This window comes from Echiichthys vipera (assembly GCF_963691815.1).
Source record: "Echiichthys vipera genome assembly, chromosome: 16".
Classification (NCBI taxonomy): Eukaryota; Metazoa; Chordata; class Actinopteri; order Perciformes; family Trachinidae; genus Echiichthys; species Echiichthys vipera.
Genome location: NC_139841.1, coordinates 29,216,357 through 29,238,856, shown reverse-complemented (window position 1 = coordinate 29,238,856; position 22,500 = coordinate 29,216,357). Strand labels below are relative to the sequence as shown.

The following is a 22,500-nucleotide window of genomic DNA, read 5'->3' as shown; positions in this document are numbered from 1 at the left end:
ACCAGGGAATCCAGAGACTCACAGGGAAGTTAACACGACACGTGAACGGGAGACCGGCAACCAAACACAACAACGACCACAACAACGGCACAACACAACAACGACCACAACAACGACAACAACAACGACGCAACAGCAACAATGCAACAACAACGACCACAACAACGGCACAACAATGACACAACGACAACAATGACCACAACACAAGAACAGGAGACCGGCAACTGAACACAGCAACCACATCTACGGCAACAACAGCGATGCAACGCCAACAATGACAACAACAACACAACAACGACCACAACAACGACAACAACAACACATGAACAGGAGAAAAGACCGGCAACCAAACATAGCAACCACATCTACGGCAACAACAATGCCAACGACAGCGTCAACAACGCAACAACGACGGCAAAAGGGACTAAAACCAAACTTCTCTAACGGTGAAATGTTGAAGTTCTCCGTCAGCAGAAGATTCAAACTGAAACTATCGTGTTTCTCACTCGGCCGCTGCGTCACAACCTCCTCACACACACGCACACACGCACACACACACACACACACACACACACACACACGCGCACACACACACACACACACACCTTTCTGACAGAGGAGGTGATGATGCAGGCGCTGCTCCTTTGGCGTTGGAGGTAAATCAGGTGGAGGGGGGGGGGGGGGTGTCACCTGCTCTGTGAAGCTGAACCAAGCGCCTGCAGGGGGGTTTTATCAGAGGTGACGGATTAACGGAGTTGATCTGCGAGCCTCCTGCGAGGGCGACGGTGCGGCCGCAGCCCCGAGTCACCGACGGGGAGGAAAACAGGAGAGAGCCGACAGCTTCAGCGCCGCTGGAGACGATTTATACGATCATGATTAGTTTGGTTTGGACGATTCCAGGGGAGGTTTGTGTGTTTGTGAGCGCAGAGAGCAGAGCGGCGTGGGGACAGATGACCTCATCTCATCTCATCTTCAGCCTCTGATCCTGGATCAGGTCTCAGGGGCAGCAGCTCCAGACTCTGATCCTGGATCAGGTCTCAGGGGCAGCAGCTCCAGCCTCTGATCCTGGATCAGGTCTCAGGGGCAGCAGCTCCAGCCTCTGATCCTGGATCAGGTCTCAGGGGCAGCAGCTCCAGCCTCTGATCCTGGATCAGGTCTCAGGGGCAGCAGCTCCAGCAGGGACCCCAAACTTCCCTTTCCCGGGCCACATTAACCAGCTCTAACTGGGGGATCCTGAGGCGTTCCCAGGCCAGTGTGGAGATCTAATCTCTCCACCTGGTCCTGGGTCTTCCCCGAGGCCTCCTCCCAGCTGGACGTGCCTGGAACACCTCCCTAGGGAGGCGCCCAGGGTCCAACCTTACTGGTTGCTAGGTACTAGACGGGTTCAGATGATGTTCCAGTTAAACGTTAATAAAGTAAATGACCTTTAATATAACACATCATATTCCCAATATGTGTAGTTGTGATAAGAAATCTCTTAAAATTAGTTTGTTTTTACCGTTACTTCCTGTTTTTAGGCTTGTGCTTTTATTTTGATAGAGTGTAACAGGAAAACGGTTTATCCAAAGTGCAAAAAGTTAAGAAAATGTAAACTAACAAGTTGGTTCAGCACCTGGATGATGAGGGCACGAGGTTTGTCATCGTTTGGTTTTAATGTGGTGCGTTTTATACATTACACCGTCTATTTGAAGCGATCAGTAACGCTGTTTTGGCGCGATTCAGGGCATCTGTCCTTCTGAAGGGGACTTATTTCAGTAAACTGATGCTAGTATTTAATAAATACAGCATTATTTTTGTGTGCATTAACAATTTTTAGAAGTTAAAGCTGCGGTGCGTTCACGTTGTGTTTACGGTGCGTTCACGGTGCATTCACGGTGTGTTCAGAGTCTTTAAGCTGTCAAAAGATTCAATAAACACTTGCGAACCATCCGTTAAAGAGTCCGACCCTCAATCAGCCGGGGACGCTACGAACAAAACCAAAACCCTGTGTTTCTCCGACCTTCACTGAAGCTCTGAGCGTCTGAAAAACATGAAAACATTCATCAGTTTGCAGACGATGACGTCCTGTTTCCTCACGACGTTCCTCAGACGTTCCTCATCCCGACTCATCCCGCGGACTAAAGCAGGGGCCCAGGCTATTGTTAATCAACATAAACAAACATCATATGGCCTTTCAACACATCCATTCTTCAGCCCTTCACAATAAAATGACGTCAACAACTTCACATGATGCAGTAAAAGCTAATTTTTAACCTGAGCGTCGCCAAAACCTTCTCTCTGTTTCCTCTTATTTACTAATTAAACATGTAAATGCACAAATATGAAACTTCACTCGTATTTTCTTAGAGGTGTGTGAGTTCGACTGCCACTTCAGAGGCGATCGCCCGCGAAAAAGCACCGCGTGAAGACGGTAAACCGCGTCAGACCGCACGTGCCCGGACGACACCTGCCAGAGAAAGTCCCCTTCTGCTCAGGAGCGAGATTAGAAAAGGAGCAGTCGTTCAGGCAAAGAGGAAAGTCAAGACACATGTGATACCCTCTACACACACACACACACACACTCTCTCACTCACTCACTCACTCACTCACTCACTCACTCACTCACTCACTCACTCACTCACTCACTCACTCACACACTCACACACTCACACACTCACACACACACACACACACACACACACACACACACACACACACACACACACACACACACACACACACACTCTCTCACACACACACCGTGTCCTTGAAGACAGAAATAGACGAGTCGAACCTTACACCGGCCGCCCGGAGGAAGGAAACGGGAAAGTCGGCCAAATGTAAAGCGTCCTCCTGCTTCACCTGCTCGGACACGACGGACAGACGATGATGATGCAGCTGCGGCTCTGACAACGGGATCAGATTTGAACCAACTTCTCACGGACAACTCATGGTTTTTGGATCAAACGCGGGCGGACGCGTGCGGACATAAAGGGTGCAGACGGAGGGTCGGCGCTGGGACCAGTGGACCGGAGACCGGCGACCGTTGAGCGCGTCACTGACTGTAGTTTTTAAAACTTTTCAGCATTTAGAGGCGACATATTTTTACATCTTACTTGTTGTGAATTGAGGATTTATGCCAACCAAACCGGACTGTTGGACCAGACGCACTAAGACGGGTCGGGCGTGCGTTAAAGAGACTCCATGATGCTACATTCAGGGTCATCTTTGTATCTTTGGGGGTCAGCTACGAAAGGTTTACACACTTCCATCTGAAAACACACTTTATGTTTCTCATCATCTGAGGTTTTCTAGTCTCGTCTCATAAAGATGATGCCTTCCTCTTAAAGGTCGCTCACAGAGTGCGGTCTCTCAGGGCGCCCTCCCACTGTGCGTCCCGTGCCCCATGCTTTAGGGTCCTTGTCCCCCCCTCCAGGCCCGTTTGTACTCACACTACCTGGGCCTCGGAGAATGCTTCTTGCTGCCTATACGTCATCACGCCGTAACACGTCACACGCATTGATGACGTCATGGCGATGCGTGGCTTTGTTTCCAGATCTTTCCGTAGACCTCGGAGTTTTTGTGCGTCTTGTCGACTGTTTTTGAATCTTTTCATCGACCAAATCTGCAGTAAACACTCCACCTCCGCATCACACCAACGTGAACCTTTCACCGCCATTGTTTGAAATGTCCGCGCATGGTCCCTCCTTCTTTTTTCTACGTCCCAACAGGCGCACAGGAAATGACCTCAGAACCGCCGTAGGCCTCGTGCTCGTACACGTGCGCACGCTCGTGCTCGTACACATGCAAACGTGCTTTACTAAAGCCCACCTCTCCCAAACGGGCCGTGGACGGCAAGCGTGCGGCTCCTAGACGCGGTACGGTTGTACTCACACTGGTCAAAGGAACCAGACTTTAGCCGTGGAAGGTGCTGGGACACGGGACGGAGGCACAGTGGGAGTGCGCCCTTACTTAATATTGTAAACACACTTGCATCTTTAGGAAGAGATGTGGAAAAGTCGTGTTTCTTTAAAAAAAGGACCATGAACCCGTCGATTGCCTTATTCTGAAGTTCTGAACCGTTGCTGCTTCTGCACAGCGTCCTCTCCGCTGTCGTCCGGTAACAAATCCCGCAAGATTTCAGAACGAGACTTCTCCATCGTTCCGAAGTCCAGTCGGACACGTCTGATAAAAACACTTTTAGTGGAGGGACCCTGAGTGTGTGCAGGTCCGGTTTCGTTCCTGTTGCTTCCGCTGCTGTAAACGTTAATTTTCCCTCCTCTGTTTATTAAAGTTGGAGTAAAATAAACAGCGTTTGTGTTTCGGCTGCATTAAAAGCCGACAACGCGCAAATGACACCTGCTGAGTCGCTGCCACTGAACTCTGTAATTAGCAGATGAATGGGCCGTGACAGATGGACGAGTGCTGACGGACTCGCCCTTTGTTTGTGTTGACAGAGTCCCCGTCCACGCGGCGGGGCCCTGGCTCCCAGCATGCTCTCTGCTTCACACTGGAGCTGATTGTGGACTGACAGCTCCGCTCGTGTCTCGTCCCGTCGGAGCTGTCGGAGCCACTAATGTCTGTCTCTGTGACAGCGCCGCCCCTCTTCTTATTCACTCTGCACATTCACATTCAATCCCCCTCCTCTTCGTCAGCCCTCACCATCAATGAAACCACTCAGTCCTGACAAAGTCATTTGTTGCTTAATGGCGTGCAGCCTCTGGGCTCAAACTCTCCGACGAGAGCATTATCGCTCTGGTGGTGCTGCTCCTCAGACGCAGGCGCCGGGGCCGGGTCTTCCTCCTCCGTGAGTCAGCGGCGAAGAGCGTTCAGGTCTCTCTGGAGTCTCTGACATTCAAAATTCAGTGGCACAAATGCAGCAGATGAATATTCAGCACTGAAGGAGCGGCTGGTTGTGGGTAAAGTGCTCGTGGCTCAGGAGGAGCGAGGAGGAGGAGGAGGAGGAGGAGGAGGAAATGGCCGCTCGTTGACCCGACATGCTCAGTCACACACGTGCAGACTGATGCTCAGCGACGTGGATCATAAAGAATGAAGTCATCAGCGTAAACTTTGTTGGACGTGGAGGTTGTTGTGTTTTTAAGTTATCTGTAAGTCTCGGCGTCTCAGACTCTAAAGTGGCGTTGCCTTCTCACGCTTTATTCCGCGTCTTTGGGGGAAATCTGCGCGAACACGGTGACGCAAAAGTGTGTAAACTGGATGTAGGATGTTGTTGTTTACCTGAACTCTGCACGTGGATGTTCATCAGAGTCCGTTCTCTAACTCGATCCAGTCGTCCTCGCCTACAGGAGTCTCCATCTTGTCAGACTTTGACTCCGCCTCATTTCCTCTGACCAAAAAAGGGCATGTATGTGACGCTGCGGGGAGGGGCGTACGTCCATCTGGCTGACGTTTACCTCCGAGGAGAAGTGAGGGCCAGAGGCTAGCTGTCACTCAAGAGGCCACGCCCCTAATTATTCATAAACTTTAACCTCCAATAAAATAAAAACTAGCCCCTCCCCCTCAGTGTTGTCATGGAGATGTGATCTAAACACACAGACTAGAATGTTCTTTTGTCCTTAAACAGGTTTAATGATGCTGTGTAAACGGCCTGTTTAACATGGGGCTCAATGAGAAACTGCTCTGTTATGAAACCTGCCCCTAGTGGACACTCAGAGAACTGACGCTGACGGAGCTTCCTGATTGGATCAAACAGGAACAGGAAGCTGTGGGCGGAGCTTGGACGTTCAGGATGCGACAGACGTGTCATTAAACTTACTGCGAGTTGTTGAACCATCGCAAGAGTCTTGAAATATATTCTGAAGGTTGAAAAACGATGTGATGTTGCTTTGATCAACTGAGCAGTGAAGCTGATGAATTTCTCTTTCTGCAGCTGCAGAAACAAACGCTGGGACGCGCCGTCTGTCCGCGGTCTCGAGTGCGTCCGTGATGCGTCTCTGTCTCCTGCACACGTTTGAGCTGAAACCTGAGTGTTTTTAATCCTACGTCTCCAGATTATCTGCTAAATCCTGCGGAGATTAGATCGGAAGAAGATGGCAGAAATAATGAGGAGGAGCTGAACCTGTCCGCCGCGCTCATCTGCAGCACGCCGCGCAGAGACGAGTTAATCCTGTGAGAACGTCTTCAACACTGAGGCCTCATTAAAAAGAAACTTCTGCGGCTCGGCGTCAGTGTCAAACTAAAGAACTTCTCTCTCCTGTGTTTCCTGCCGCTGCTCCACGAACGCCATTATCTCCCTAAACACACGCTTCAGACGGCGTGCTAACCACCCCAGCGACCTCTGAGAGCACATAAGTGCAGGGACAGGAGGGGTCATTACTGTCGGCTCCTTTTAGCCGCATCTGCGAACGCTAAAGGTAGAGCAGCAGCAGCAGCAGCAGCGGCGGCGAGGAAACAGGAAGGAAGTGCTGCGCTCTTAACACGTTTAACTCTGAGAGTGACTCTTAATCACTGGTGACAACAGTCTGAGCCCGTCACACGCTGAAACCCCTTTCACTGGACGCACGTCGACGGTTGTTTTATCCTCGTGCAGCAGCTTGTGTCTGCAGCTCTCTCACTTTGTACGGGACTCGAACGACAAAGTGTTTAATATGTTTACAGTCTGTTTACATAATGTGCAGATATAAAAACGTATGCCCGGTGAAAACGGTGAATCCTGAATGAAACCTGCCCCTAGTGGACACTCAGAGAACTGACGCTGACCGAGCTTCCTGATTGGATCAAACAGGAGGCTGTGGGCGGGGCTTGGTGTTGAATCTGAAGTTCAGGATATGGAAACAACCGACTGTTCACCGTCGCACAGTGTGACGTCAAACACTGGTTTACCTGTCCACACGTGACGGCTGACACACACTTTAACACAACGTTCACCTGGACTCACAACACACTCTGTTTCACTACATTTAAGGGCTGTAATCTGTAATCTGTAATCTGTGATCTGCAGGGAAACATGTTGAAAGTGACCTCCCAGCGCTGATTAGATCTCTTCCAAACGACTGGTTTCACTGAAAATGTTCATTTACGCAGAAAAAAACAAACAAAGTCTAATAAAATAATAATAATCTGATCCATTAACGAGTGAAATGATCCGCGGATTAACGAGAATCTGGAATAACCTTTAAAGAAATGTCACGTTAGCGTAATTCTATCGTGTTTGTTTGTGTGTTCACTTCGAATCAAACACGCAAAGTAATAAATGAGAGTGATCAGACACACACGCAGACACACACACACACGTTTTATCCGTGTGGATGGTGGTCGTGATGTCACGGTGATGAGTCGTGGCGTTGTGCGTTTGTGCGTTAAACATCTGCGACTGGGCTCTGATCCAGAACGCGCGCACACACACACACACACACACACACACACACACACACACACACACACACACACACACACACACACACACACACACACACACACACACACACACACACAGAGCAATTCAAGGTTCAGTGTCTTGCCAAAGGACACTTTGACATGTGGACCGGGGGAGCTGGGGATCGAACCGCCAATCTCTCAAATGGCGGGCGACCCACTCTACCACTGAGCCACAGCCGCCAAAGACAGACAGACGTTTAGAGATGTACGCAACAACAAAGCAACAGTGACTTTAATAACAGTGTGAATGTGACTGTGAAGTTATTAACGCAGCAGAACAGCAGGAAACAGCCACAGCTGCAGCGACGGAACACGGCAACGATGATAATTATGGTGCAAACATGGAGATGAGTCAGCAACTGGCACTGATGAGACATGAGTCAGCAACGTGCACTGATGAATCATGAGTCAGCAACGTGCACTGATGAGACATGAGTCAGCAACATGCACTGATGAGACATGAGTCAGCAACATGCACTGATGAGACATGAGTCAGCAACATGCACTGATGAGACATGAGTCAGCAACATGCACTGATGAGACATGAGTCAGCATCATGCACTGATGAGACATGAGTCAGTAACATGCACTGATGAGACATGAGTCAGCATCATGCACTGATGAGACATGAGTCAGCAACGTGCACTGATGAGACATGAGTCAGAGAGACAGAGAGTCAGAGCGACAGAGATTCAGAGCGACAGAGAGTCAGAGAGTCAGAGCGACAGAGAGTCAGAGCGACAGAGAGTCAGAGAGTCAGAGAGACAGAGAGACAGAGAGTCAGAGCGACAGAGAGTCAGAGCGACAGAGAGTCAGAGAGTCAGAGAGACAGAGAGACAGAGAGTCAGAGAGACAGAGAGACAGAGAGTCAGAGAGACAGAGAGTCAGAGAGTCAGAGAGTCAGAGAGACAGAGAGACAGAGCGACAGAGAGTCAGAGAGACAGAGAGACAGAGCGACAGAGAGTCAGAGAGACAGAGAGACAGAGAGTCAGAGAGTCAGAGCGACGGAGAGACAGAGGAACAGAGAGTCAGAGAGTCAGAGAATCAGAGCGACGGAGAGACAGAGGAACAGAGAGTCAGAGAGTCAGAGAGTCAGAGCGACGGAGAGACAGAGAGTCAGAGAGTCAGAGCGACGGAGAGACAGAGGAACAGAGAGTCAGAGAGTCAGAGAGACAGAGAGACAGAGAGTCAGAGAGTCAGAGTGACAGAGAGTCAGAGAGTCAGAGCGACGGAGAGACAGAGGAACAGAGAGTCAGAGCGACGGAGAGACAGAGAGTCAGAGAGTCAGAGAGTCAGAGCAACAGAGAGTCAGAGAGTCAGAGCGACAGAGAGTCAGAGGAACAGAGAGACAGAGGAACAGAGAGTCAGAGCGACGGAGAGTCAGAGCGACAGAGAGTCAGAGAGTCAGAGAGTCAGAGAGTCAGAGAGTCAGAGAGTCAGAGAGACAGAGCGACAGAGAGTCAGAGCGACAGAGAGACAGAGAGTCAGAGAGTCAGAGAGTCAGAGCGACAGAGAGTCAGAGCGACAGAGCGACAGAGCGACAGAGCGACAGAGAGTCAGAGCGACAGAGAGTCAGAGCGACAGAGAGTCAGAGCGACAGAGAGTCAGAGCGACAGAGAGACAGAGAGTCAGAGCCACAGAGAGACAGAGAGTCAGAGAGACAGAGAGACAGAGCGACAGAGTCAGAGAGTCAGAGAGACAGAGCGACAGAGTCAGAGAGTCAGAGAGACAGAGAGACAGAGCGACAGAGTCAGAGAGTCAGAGAGACAGAGCGACAGAGAGTCAGAGCGACGGAGAGACAGAGAGTCAGAGAGTCAGAGCGACAGAGAGACAGAGAGTCAGAGCGACAGAGAGACAGAGAGTCAGAGAGTCAGAGCGACAGAGCGACAGAGAGTCAGAGAGTCAGAGAGTCAGAGAGTCAGAGCGACAGAGAGACAGAGCGACAGAGAGTCAGAGAGTCAGAGAGTCAGAGAGTCAGAGCGACAGAGAGACAGAGCGACAGAGAGTCAGAGCAACAGAGAGACAGAGAGACAGAGCGACAGAGAGACAGAGCGACAGAGAGTCAGAGAGTCAGAGAGTCAGAGCGACAGAGAGACAGAGCGACAGAGAGTCAGAGCGACAGAGAGTCATCCTGACCCTGACCCCAGTCCTCTGCTCCAGAAACACGACGGATGTGAGTCTTTGTCAGAGGCGTGCAGAGGCGTGCAGCGGCGTGCAGAGGCCTGTGCTCATATCTCTGTCTCCTCCGTCGCTCGCCCTCTCATCTGCCCGCTGACTTCCTCTCCGTCACCTCCTCTGTGCTCCTTTATCTCCGCTCTGCACCTCAGCGCCTGAACACAGAGCGGCCGAGGTGAGGACACGTCAGCTCTGATCGCTCACCGTCACGTCAGCCCGGGATCTTATCAGACAGAGAGGGGGAGGGGGGGGGGGGGAGAGGGAGAGAGAGAGACAGAGAGAGAGAGACAGAGAGAGAGGGAGACAGAGAGAGAGAGAGAGGGGGATGGACGGCGTCTTCGTTAGCATTCTCCCTGTGATCCTCTGGGGCTCCTGCAGCCTCGGCTTTGACTGACTGGGATGGGAATGAGATGTCAGTGTGTGTGTGTGTGTGTGTGTGTGTGTGTGTGTGTGTGTGTGTGTGTGTGTGTGTGTGTGTGTGTGTGTGTGTGTGTGTGTGTGTGTGTGTGTGTGTGTGTGTGTGATGGATGCTGGCAGGTGTTGCTCCCCTCACACAGACAGACACACACACACACACACAGACAGACACACACACACACACACACACACACACACAAACACACACAAACACACACACAAACAGTGGCTTAACCTTTACTCTTCGTCACCTTTAGACTAAACTTAACGGTCATGTAACACTGTGTTGGTGCCTGCGTGGTAACGCACACACTCTTTTTTGTGAGTAACAGTCGGTGAAGAGGAGACGATGAAAGAAGGGAAACAGACGAAGAGGAGAGTTCTTCCAGTGGCGTCCGTGGAGAGCTGACATTCTCTCTCTCCGTCCTCCACACTCGTCTCTCCGTCCTCCACACTCGTCTCCCGTCTGCTCCGTCCCCGTGGACAGGAGCCGCCTCATGTTTGAGGAACGACAGAGTAAAGATGGAGAATAACGCGGCGTCCACGTGTGCTCAGCGGCTCCGCAGACACCAGGCGTCACCTACAGATGCTCCCACAAATCCGCACAGCAGATAGAGTTCAAACGGACTCATCCGGCGTGTGACAGATACTGGAAATGGATTTCAGCGCCTGTCAAAACAAACAATACGTTCCTGCTGCAGGCGCTCAGAGACGCAGCCAGAGGGGGGGGGGGGGAGGGGGGGGGGGGATGGGGGGGGGGGCAGGGAGGGGAGAGGGACGGGGGACCGCTGAGCTCCGCGTGACTCTGCTGCCCTCACCATCAACTCCAACTCCACTCCTCATGTAGATGGTTCACATGCAGGCCACACACGCACACACACACACGCACACACACACACACACACACACAGACGGAGGAATGAGGGACCGACACGGGCAGGAAATGGCAGCAGTCTGCGTGGCTACACAGCCAACAACACGCAAACAACACGCAAACAACATGCAAACAACATGCTAATAGCAGACTTACAACAAGCTAACATCACGTACAGTAATAAAAAGGCAGCAGCAAAGATCATTTCTCTTTGTTGTGATCGTTTCCTGAATCACAGGCGTTCACTCGTGCATGAGCACAGGCGTGAGCACGGGCGTGAGCACGGGCGTGTGCACGGGCCTGAGCACGGGCGTGAGCACAGACGTGTGCACGGGCGTGTGCACGGGCGTGAGCACAGGCGTGAGCACGGCGTGAGCACAGGCGTGTGCACGGGCGTGAGCACGGGCGTGAGCACGGGCGTGAGCAAAGGCGTGTTTTAGGCAAATTCAGTTGTTCGACTGTAAAAGAAAGTGTCAACATCACAAACAAATGTGCAAAGTGACGGAAGATTCTTAATAAGTGACGATCAAAACACTTCTGGATGAAACTGGAGAGAACGACGACAACGGAATAACAACAAATAACAACAAATAACAACAAATAAGAACAATATCTCAGATAAAACGTGTAAAATGAAACATTCTTTTCTGTTTTAAGACGAAAGTTTTATGAAGTTTATCATCGTCAGGTGATTTATTCTTATAAAATTCTGTTATACAACAATTACTCTGACCACAGGGACCGAGCTGTGTGTGTGTGTGTGTGTGTGTGTGTGTGTGTGTGTGTGTGTGTGTGTGTGTGTGTGTGTGTGTGTTAATGTGAGCGAGCATGCATGAGTATTTTTTACATCGTTATTTCAATTACGCGTGTGTGTGTGGTGCGGTGGAGAATACACTGTGACAGCTCATGAATAATTCCAGTCCAGCAGCGTGTGTTTATCCACCCTTTAGACCGCTTATTGACAGACACACACACACACACACACACACACACACACACACACACACACAGATAATTAAGAGTGATACTGAATTACAGACGGATGAGATGGTCCCGGTTTGAGTCTAATTAAAGGCTCCTTGCTCCTTTTTGGCGTAAAATTAATATAAATGCACACGGAAAAAAGAACAAACATGTATGTTGGCCTCACTCACACACACACACACACACACACACACACACACACACACACACACACACACACACACACACACACACACACACACACACACACACACACACACACACACACACAGTTAATAGCTTTTATCTTTTATAATAAAGCTCGTCTTTAATAAAATCTGAATCATTGTCTGTGTGTGTGTGTGTGTGTGTGTGTGTGTGTGTGTGTGTGTGTGTGTGTGTGTGTGTGTTTGTGTGTCTGACCTGACGTGTGTTTGCAGAACACTGTGAGTTGTTGCAGCAGCAGAGATGCGTCGCTGCCCCCAAGTGGCTGAACTCTCTACTGCAGATAAAGAGCAGGAGTCTCAGGGATCCTGGAGGGGGTCTGGGAGTGGGCCCACCCGGTCTACATGTGCTTTGTGGATCTGGAGAAGGCCCATGACCGGGTCCCTGGAGATACTGTGGGAGGTGCTGGGGGAGTCTGGGGTGAGGGGGTCACTTCTGAGGGGGTCCAGTCTCTGTACCCCCAAAGAGAGAGCTGAGTCCGGATCCTGGGCAGTGAGTCGGAGTGGTTCCCGGTGGGGGTCTTCCTCCTCCAGGGGGGCACTCTGTCCCCAGTCCTGTTTGTGGTTTTCATGGACAGGATATGGAGGCGTAGTCGTGGTGGGGAGGGGCTGCAGTTGGGTGGGCTGAGGATCTGTGATTCAGTGTGTGTGTGTGTGTGTGTGTGTGTCCTCTGCAGGTCTGAGTCTCTCCTGTGGACAGAAACACTGAAGATCAGCTGCTGAAATCAAAGTTCAGTGTGTTCACACACACACACACACTCTGCACGGTGAAGCAGATCTGCCTCTCACTCACTCACACACACACACACACACACTGCACTGTGAAGCAGATCTGCCTCTCACTCACTCACACACACACACACACACACACACACACACACTCTGCACGGTGAAGCAGATCTGTCTCCTGAAAATCAAAAGTATAACTTCACTTACGTTCGTCCGGAGAGTCGGAGCAGCGGGGGCGGAGCTGCAGTCGCTCTACCGCACCGTCGTGATGAACAGAGAGCTGAGGAAGACAAAGCTCTGGATCTACCCTCAGTCCTGGTTCCTACCCTCACCTGTGGTCCTGAAAGCTGGGTCAGGACCCAAAGAACCAGGTCCAGGTCAGGTCCCAAAGAACCAGGTCCAGGTCAGGACCCAAAGAACCAGGTCCAGGTCAGGACCCAAAGAACCAGGTCCAGGTCAGGACCCACAGAACCAGGTCCAGGTCAGGACCCAAAGAACTAGGTCCAGGTCAGGACCCACAGAACCAGGTCCAGGTCAGGACCCAAAGAACTAGGTCCAGGTCCAAGCGTGTGAAGTGTGTTTCCTCAGGAGGGGGTCTGGAGTCTCCCTTAGAGAGAGGGGGAGAAGTTCAGCATCCGTGAGGAACTCGGAGTAGAGCCGCTGCTCCTTTGTGTTGAAAGGAGCCAGTTGAGGTGGTTCAGGATCATCTGGTAAGGATGAACCCTGGGCGCCTCCCTAGGGAGGTGTTCCAGGCACGTCCAGCTGGGAGGAGGCCTCGGGGAAGACCCAGGACCAGGTGGAGAGATTAGATCTCCACACTGGCCTGGGAACGCCTCAGGATCCCCCAGTTAGAGCTGGTTAATGTGGCCCGGGAAAGGGAAGTTTGGGGTCCCCTGCTAAAGCTGCTGCCCCTGAGACCTGATCCAGGATCAGAGGCTGGAGCTGCTGCCCCTGAGACCTGATCCAGGATCAGAGGCTGGAGCTGCTGCCCCTGAGACCTGATCCAGGATCAGAGGCTGGAGCTGCTGCCCCTGAGACCTGATCACAGGAGCCAGTTTGACGGTGGAAGCGTACGACTTAAAGTAAATCAAATCAACACAATGAACAATGAACTTTATTTATTACGCCTGTATCAAACCAGGAGAATCATTAAGATTACAGGATCCTAAAATATCAAAAACACTCAGATTCACGAGTCATCAGCGTAAAAACGAATCCTTCGCTGCAGCTCTGGTAAAAGCGGCGCTCGCTTCACGGCTCGTCGGGCAGCGAGGAGACGCTCTGGACACTGAACGGGGACAATTTAAAAAAATTATTTGTACCAAATTCCCTCTTTTTGTTTCCATCCATCCGCTGCCGCTCAGCGGGACACAGTCAGGGCCGCCGTTACGTCACAGCGCTTTAACTTAGCCGAGCTAACGGGTCAGAACAGAGTCACTCACCAGCAAAGTCGTAAAACCACGTCGAGCTTCCACAGCAGCTTAGTCCCGCCCTGCTGTGCTGTGATTGGCTAGTCCTTGTTGCCTCGATTCATCCTTCTGATTGGATGCTTTCCGGATATGAGTTGGCTAATGTAGCTAAACTAGCAAGCTAACTAGCTAGCTCACGCCATCATACTTGCTTCACTTGTTCCAGAAAAAGAACAAAGTTGTCACTCATCAGCAACGCGTTTCCTCCACTGTGACAAAAGTGTGTGCATGAAGATTCACGTCGTTAAAGTTTGCTAATTTAGCAGCTAGCTAGCTAGTTTGGTAGCCATGCTACAGCCTCCACGTGCCTGTGGCGTTCTGTGTCTCTTGTTTTCTGGGCCGTTTTGTGGTTTTTCTCTGTCTTAATCTCTGTTTTTTTGTCTTTATCGTTGTTTTTTGTGTCTTTGTGGTTGTTTTCTGGGTCGTTTTGTGTTTTTTCTGTGTCTTTATCCTTGTTTTTGTCTCTTTGAAGTTGTTTTCTGGGTCGTTTTGTATCTTTATCCTTGTTTTTGTGTCTTTGTGGTTGTTTTCAGGGTCGTTTTGTGGTTTTTCTGTGTCTTTATCCTTGTTTTTGTCTCTTTGAAGTTGTTTTCTGGGTCGTTTTTTGGTCTTTCTGTGTCTTTAACCTTGTTTTTTGTATCTGTGATCTGTGTATCTTTTGTAGACGAAGGCCCGCGGGGGCCCCTGACACTCTGGGCCCCTGTGTCTGTTGTAGGTCTGTTCATAGTCCATCCATGCAAACGCAGCGAGCTGCTGAACTGCCATAAACAAAGCAGCGCTTCCACTCCGCAGACTGAGGAGATGGAACAGTGATAAGAGTTAATTTAAGAAACAACTATGATCCATTAAAATGAGCCAGAACTCTGGATCGGCTCGGCTCGGGACATCTTTAAATCACAACAACCAAACCTTCTTTTAAATGAACTTTAAAAACACGTGAACGTCTCCTTTAAGCGTGTTGTGATGGCAGTAAACATGTAGACTGACCAGGCGCAGTCCTTCGAAGTGTATCGACCCATAAAGAAGTCTGACGTCGAGGCTGCAGCGATGGAAACCAACCATCACGCCGTTAATAACTGTCGTATGTGTTGACCCTGTGTTTGTGTGCGTGCTGAGGTCTCGTCCTCGGACCAGAACCCTCCTCCTCTCGTCTGTCGTGGCCGTTGGACTCGTTGGTCCAGCGTGGAGAGTAACGGGGGAGGAGAGGAGGAGGAGGACCTCTCCTTCTGTCCTCCGGCGGTTCATATCTGGACCTCCTCTCCTCCGGCGGATCATATCTGGACCTCCTCTCGTCTGGCGGAGCATATCTGGACCTCCTCTCCTCCGGCAGAGCATATCTGGACCCCCTCTCGTCCGGGGGTGAGTATCTGGACCTCCTCTCCTCCGGCGGAGCATATCTGGACCTCCTCTCCTCTGGCGGAGCATATCTGGACCTCCTCTCCTCATGGGGTGAATGTCTGGACCTGCTCTGCTCGGAGCGCGGCGGTCCACTCCACTGACTGTCAGGGTGAGTCCATCGATACGGGTTAAGAGCGGCGCCCACGGGTGGAGGCAGAAATGGCGGTGGATTGGGAAGAAGGCCGTCGTGTTGGCGGTGGTTTGTTCCTCTCGCAGGAAAAGATCTGCAGGAGGAGACGCAAACAGACGACGTCAGAACAGAACAGAGCCGGACGATCTTTCACGACGATATCAGAGGGAAACACTCAGATAAAGTGAGTTCACGAGCTGCTTTTTGCACCGATAAGACTCAGAAAGCTGCTTTCTTATAAACTAATAACTTTATTAAAGGATATTGAACATGCAATAACAAAAAATGAATAAATACAACTTTAAAAAATGACCATAATGTTCAGTATCAGTCAATTTGGGACCATTTGATTAAAGAATAAATTAAAAATAACCATTTCTAAATCAGGTTTTCTGCATTAGACTGATATATAAATGGGCCAGTAATGTCTGCATACTGATAGATCACGCCGTTCCTCCTCCTGACCTGTGGCGAGACTCGTCGAAGCGTGGTCGTCTCTCCTCTCGGCTGTCAGAGTCAGACGGCGAGCGACTGGGCCGATGAGCAGCGAGGCCTCTCATTGGCTCCATCTCAGACTCCTCCATCCCCTCGTTACTGTTTGAAAACAGGTCAGAGGGTCAACGCACGCTCTGACGGTCACATCAAACTACAGCGGACAGAGTCAAGACAACTCCCATGATGCTTTGGGGGGCGCACACATTCAGTGAGTAAGGGCGCACTCCCACTGTGCCTCCGTACCGCGGCTAAAGTCTGGTTCCTTTGACCAGTGTGAGTGCAACCGTACCACGTCTAGGAGCGGCACGCTTGCCGTCCACGGCCCGTTTGGGAGAGGTGGGCTTTAGTAAAGCACGTGTGCGAGCACGAGCGTGCGCACGTGTACGAGCACGAGGCCTACGGCGGCTCTGAGGTCATTTCCTGTGCGCCTGTTGGGACGTAGAAAAAAGAAGGAGGGACCATGCGCGGACATTTCAAACAATGGCGGTGAAAGGTTCACGTTGGTGTGATGCGGAGGTGGAGTGTTTACTGCAGATTTGGTCGATGAAAAGATTCAAAAACAGTCGACAAGACGCACAAAAACTCCGAGGTCTACGGAAAGATCTGGAAACAAAGCCACGCATCGCCATGACGTCATCAATGCGTGTGACGTGTTACGGCGTGATGACGTATAGGCAGCAAGAAGCATTCTCCGAGGCCCAGGTAGTGTGAGTACAAACGGGCCTGGAGGGGGGGACAAGGACCCTAAAGCACGGGGCACGAGACGGAGGCACAGTGGGAGGGCGCCCTGAGCACAACTCCGCACGGCTCATCCAGTATTAATCCTAAAGAACTCAAAGTGCAATTTAAATATATTGAATAATGAATAATCATGATGCATAACTGTGCTACTGTGAGTTAGGAGTGTTAAAGCATCTTAGTCTTAACGGGAGAGGTTACTGAAAACATTTCTTCTTCTCTTTGTTTGTTTCATGGTCACATCTGTTCATGTGTTTGACACTTTAACCCCGGAGCTGCAGACAGAGCTGCAGACTGTGAACCCCTGATCGAACTCTGACTGATGGAAACATCAGGAAAATACTGCACCGTCGACCTCAGACCAAGTTTTTGACCAATGATATAATATAAACTCTGACATCAATGCTGCACGTTGCAATGATGCGTTGATGTTGACGTTGCAAAGCATGAATAACCACAAAACAACAACACACTGATCACCTCCTCTTGGGTCCACACTGCAGGTCGTCCAGGTAGTTCTGCCTCTCTACAGCGTGGCCTCGCGACGAGTTGAACACTGGCAACAAAACAACGTTCAAGATGCTTTAACTTTGATCCAGGAATGAACCCGACACACACACACACACGCATGCACACGCACGCTGACACAGGAGAAACTAGCATCAGTACTCACACTCCACGGCCTCTTTAGGATCCATCCCGTCCACGTCTATCAGGTACCTGCAGATCAGGTACCCGGTGCGGTTCAGACCGTGAGTGCAGTGGACTCCGATCAGTCTGTCTGCAACAGGAAACGAAGTCAAGTTTCCTCCTTTTCTGTAACAACTTACGCCTGAATATCATTCAAAAAGGATGTATCATCTCACCGTTCTCCGCGTTGTCCCGTAGAAAGCTGCGTACGGCGCGTTTGAAGCTCAGGATGGTTTCGTCTTTGGGGACCTCGTGCCCGGCCGTGAAGATCTTCACAAACAGCAGCGACTCCGGGACGTCCTGCACACAGATTAGATTAGGTTAGGGTTAAAAGAACCACAGAAGGGCGAGTGTGTGCGGGTGTATGTGTGTGTGTGTGTGCGTGTGTGTGCGTTGGTCACCTCTAGTCTGTAGTAGCGGGTGGTGAACGTAAGGTCGATGATCAGACCGAGCTCCTGGTTCTGTTTGTCCAGAGCGTCCAGCAGCTCCCAGGGCCCGAACACCTCCGAACACGAGAGCTGACGGTTCAACGCCTGAAAGGAAACAGGTTTAACTCTGGTCTCTGTGTGAACCGCGTGACTTTAACTCTGGTCTCTGTGTGAAACGGGAAACGCGTGACTTTAACTCTGGTCTCTGTGTGAAACGCGTGACTTTAACTCTGGTCTGTGTGTGAAACGCGTGACTTTAACTCTGGTCTCTGTGAGAAACGCGTGACTTTAACTCTGGTCTGTGTGTGAAACGCGTGACTTTAACTCTGGTCTGTGTGAAACGCGTGACTTTAACTCTGGTCTCTGTGTGAAACGCGTGACTTTAACTCTAGTCTCTGTGTGAAACGCGTGACTTTAAGTCTGGTCTCTGTGTGAAACACGTGACTTTAACTCTGGTCTCTGTGTGAAACGCGTGACTTTAACTCTGGTCTGTGTGTGAAACGCGTGACTTTAACTCTGGTCTCTGTGTGAAGCGCGTGACTTTAACTCTGGTCTGTGTGTGAAACGCGTGACTTTAACTCTGGTCTCTGTGTGAAACGCGTGACTTTAACTCTGGTCTCTGTGTGAAACGCGTGACTTTAACTCTGGTCTGTGTGTGAAACGCGTGACTTTAACTCTGGTCTCTGTGAGAAACGCGTGACTTTAACTCTGGTCTGTGTGTGAAACGCGTGACTTTAACTCTGGTCTCTGTGTGAAACGCGTGACTTTAACTCTAGTCTCTGTGTGAAACGCGTGACTTTAAGTCTGGTCTCTGTGTGAAACACGTGACTTTAACTCTGGTCTGTGTGTGAAACGCGTGACTTTAACTCTGGTCTCTGTGTGAAGCGCGTGACTTTAACTCTGGTCTGTGTGTGAAACGCGTGACTTTAACTCTGGTCTCTGTGTGAAGCGCGTGACTTTAACTCTGGTCTCTGTGTGAAACACGTGACTTTAACTCTGGTCTGTGTGTGAAACGCGTGACTTTAACTCTGGTCTCTGTGTGAAGCGCGTGACTTTAACTCTGGTCTGTGTGTGAAACGCGTGACTTTAACTCTGGTCTCTGTGTGAAACGCGTGACTTTAACTCTGGTCTCTGTGTGAAGCGCGTGACTTTAACTCTAGTCTGTGTGTGAAACGCGTGACTTTAACTCTGGTCTGTGTGTGAAACGCGTGACTTTAACTCTGGTCTCTGTGTGGAACGCGTGACTTTAACTCTGGTCTGTGTGTGAAACGCGTGACTTTAACTCTGGTCTGTGTGTGAAACGCGTGACTTTAACTCTGGTCTGTGTGTGAAACGCGTGACTTTAACTCTGGTCTGTGTGTGAAACGCGTGACTTTAACTCTGGTCTCTGTGTGAAACGCGTGACTTTAACTCTGGTCTCTGTGTGAAACGCGTGACTTTAACTCTGGTCTGTGTGTGAAACGCGTGACTTTAACTCTGGTCTCTGTGTGAAACGCGTGACTTTAACTCTGGTCTCTGTGAGAAACGCGTGACTTTAACTCTGGTCTCTGTGTGAAACGCGTGACTTTAACTCTGGTCTCTGTGTGAAACGCGTGACTTTAACTCTGGTCTGTGTGTGAAACGCGTGACTTTAACTCTGGTCTGTGTGTGAAACGCGTGACTTTAACTCTGGTCTGTGTGAGAAACGCGTGACTTCAACTCTGGTCTGTGTGTGAAACGCGTGACTTTAACTCTGGTCTGTGTGAGAAACGCGTGACTTTAACTCTGGTCTCTGTGTGAAACGCGTGACTTTAACCCTGGTCTCTGTGTGTGAAACGCGTGACTTTAACTCTGGTCTGTGTGTGAAACGCGTGACTTTAACTCTGGTCTCTGTGTGAAACGCGTGACTTTAACTCTGGTCTCTGTGTGAAACGCGTGACTTTAACTCTGGTCTCTGTGTGTGAAACGCGTGACTTTAACTCTGGTCTCTGTGAGAAACGCGTGACTTTAACTCTGGTCTCTGTGAGAAACGCGTGACTTTGACTCCTCACCTGCTTCAGCGGCACCTTGAAGGCGATGAAACGCGTCCCGCGGAGCCTTTTCCCAACAGCCTCATAATCCAGCCACCTGGTGACGAGGACACACAGCAGTTACCCTGACGATCAGCTTTCATTTGTCCTTTTTTTTATTGTATTTCTATGAATGTTTTTAAATTGTGCAAACACTAAAATAAATAAAATAAAGATAAATGAAACCCATTATTATTCATAACAGGTGTAAACGTGCGTCACCTGTCGGGGATCCCCTTCCTCCTGCCGGGTCTCGACATGTTCACACTTCACCTGCTGCAGCTTCTTCCTGTTTCAACCAAACATTAATAAAGTAAACAAACATTAATAAAAACATTAATAAACAGGTAAAAACATTAATAAACAGGAAAAAAAAAAAATAAACAGGTAAAAACATTAATAAACAGATAAAAACATTAATAAACAGGAAAAAAAAAAAATAAACAGGTAAAAACATTAATAAACAGATAAAAACATTAATAAACAGGTAGAAACATTAATAAAAACATTAATAAACAGGTAAAAAATTAATAAAAACATTAATAAACAGGTAAAAACATTAATAAAAACATTAATAAACAGGTAAAAACATTAATAAACGGATACAAACAATAAAAACATTATTAAACAGATAAAAACATTAATAAAAACATGAATAAAAACATTAATAAACAGATGAAAACATTAATAAAAACATTAATAAACAGATAAAAACATGAATAAAAACATTAATAAACAGGTAAAAACATTAATAAAAACATTAATAAACAGGTAAAAACATTAATAAACGGATACAAACAACAAAAACATTATTAAACAGATAAAAACATTAATAAAAACATGAATAAAAACATTAATAAACAGATAAAAACATTAATAAAAACATTAATAAACAGATAAAAACATGAATAAAAACATTAATAAACAGATAAAAACATTAATAAACAGATAAAAACATTAATAAAAACATTAATAAACTGATAAAAGCATTAATAAACAGATAAAAACATTAATAAACAGATAAAAACATTAATAAAAACATTAATAAACAGATAAAAACATTAATAAACATGAATAAAAACATTAATAAACAGATAAAAACATTAATAAACAGATAAAAACATGAATAAAATAAACGTAAAAACACGAACGTCGCCACGTGCAGCGGCAGAAAACACGGTTATCCGGTTAAAACCGGAACATTAATATAGTTTAATATGTTCACACTCACCGGGGACGCGTTCATAAACACGGGACGATCATTTTAAAAACGCTGTGAATCATATTTCACTCATAGTTTCCGTTTTTAGAAACTCCAGAAGCTTCTTTCTGCTGCCGCCGCCGATGACAACAAACCGCGGCGCCTCCCGATGACGTACGCGCGCGTCATCGCGAAACAGGAAGTAGCGTTTTTTGTCAACATGTGTCCGTGTGCGTAGTTGAGGCTGCACGTCACTCGCTCTGGGACCAGGAAACTTCCAGAAAGAGAAGCAGAGGAGGCTTCAAAGAGGAGCCGGAGTGGAAACGAAGAGTTTAAGGAACTTATCCGACAAAATGTCCGCCATTTCGGAGGACGGTGCGCGCGGGGAGAGCCTGTTCGCGGAGATAGGGGCCGACGGGGACGACTGCCACCCCACCGCCATCGAGAGCATGTGCATGAACTGCCACCAGAACGGCATGACCCGCATCCTGCTCACCAAGATCCCCTTCTTCAAAGAGGTCATCGTGAGCTCCTTCAGCTGCGAGCACTGCAGCTGGTCCAACAGCGAGATCCAGTCCGCGGGCCGGATCCAGGACCAGGGCGTCTGCTACACCCTCACCGTCAAATCAAAGAAGGACTTGGACAGGGAGGTTGTGAAATCAGACAGTGCGACCACCAGGATCCCTGAGCTGGACTTTGAGATCCCTCCCTTCACCCAGAAAGGCGCCCTGTCCACCATCGAGGGCCTCCTGGACAGAGCGGCTGCCGGTCTGGAGCAGGACCAGGTCCTGAGGCGAGCCACGCACCCTGAGGTGGCCGAGAAGATAGATGAGTTCATTCAGAAGCTGAGGAAGTTGAAAGAGGTAGAGAGGGAGTTCACGCTGGTGATTGAGGATCCGTCTGGGAACAGTTTTGTGGAGAACCCGCTCGCCCCCCAAACAGACGCGGCTCTCGTTGTGTCCAGGTTCAAGCGGACGACCCAGCAGGACGTCCAGCTGGGGCTGAGGGCCGAGGACGATGACGAAGAGGAGGAGGAGGAGGAGGATGATAAGGTGCCTGACGCCAACGACATGGAGGCCATGAGAGGTGAGGTTCTGACCTTCAACACTAACTGCCCTGAATGCAACGCGCCGGCCTCCACCAA

At 49.4% G+C, this 22,500-nt stretch overlaps 2 protein-coding genes across 4 annotated transcripts in view; one reads left to right on the top strand and one right to left on the bottom strand.

The window, feature by feature from the left end:
- Positions 1 to 13,855: 13,855 nt before the first annotated feature.
- On the bottom strand, positions 13,856 to 21,516 carry dusp11 (dual specificity phosphatase 11 (RNA/RNP complex 1-interacting)). 3 transcript variants are annotated; one of them, XM_083930469.1, is made up of 11 exons: positions 21,387 to 21,516; positions 20,378 to 20,444; positions 20,138 to 20,213; positions 18,081 to 18,212; positions 17,856 to 17,979; positions 17,663 to 17,770; positions 17,470 to 17,545; positions 16,222 to 16,350; positions 15,572 to 15,850; positions 15,512 to 15,541; positions 13,856 to 15,481 (listed from the first exon to the last, which is right to left on the bottom strand). In XM_083930469.1, exons 2-11 carry the CDS (start codon positions 20,413 to 20,415, stop codon positions 15,298 to 15,300), a joined length of 1,176 nt encoding a protein of 391 aa, XP_083786595.1. In that variant the 5' UTR covers positions 20,416 to 20,444; positions 21,387 to 21,516; the 3' UTR covers positions 13,856 to 15,297. The 3 variants fall into 3 exon arrangements, with proteins under 3 accessions (XP_083786595.1, XP_083786594.1, XP_083786593.1); XM_083930468.1 differs by having other exon boundaries at positions 13,856 to 15,601; positions 15,632 to 15,850; XM_083930467.1 differs by having other exon boundaries at positions 13,856 to 15,850.
- Positions 21,517 to 21,596: 80 nt separating this feature from the next.
- The window catches only part of LOC310958572 (zinc finger protein ZPR1-like), a 1,703-nt gene continuing 799 nt past the window's right edge, over positions 21,597 to 22,500 (top strand). Inside the window, exon 1 of the mRNA XM_083929550.1 lies at positions 21,597 to 22,500. This exon is cut by the window's right edge and continues 799 nt beyond it. Within this exon, the coding sequence (XP_083785676.1) occupies positions 21,710 to 22,500 (791 nt within the window). The 5' untranslated portion in view covers positions 21,597 to 21,709.

Excerpts from the sequence above, each read along its gene's own strand:
- dusp11 (XM_083930467.1), bottom strand. The coding sequence starts at position 20,415 with ATGTCGAGACCCGGCAGGAGGAAGGGGATCCCCGACAG. Across the intron at positions 20,214-20,377 it reads AGGAAGGGGATCCCCGACAG|GTGGCTGGATTATGAGGCTG; the intron begins GTGACGCACGTT and ends CCTCGTCACCAG. Across the intron at positions 17,980-18,080 it reads CCCGCTACTACAGACTAGAG|GACGTCCCGGAGTCGCTGCT; the intron begins GTGACCAACGCA and ends ATCTGTGTGCAG.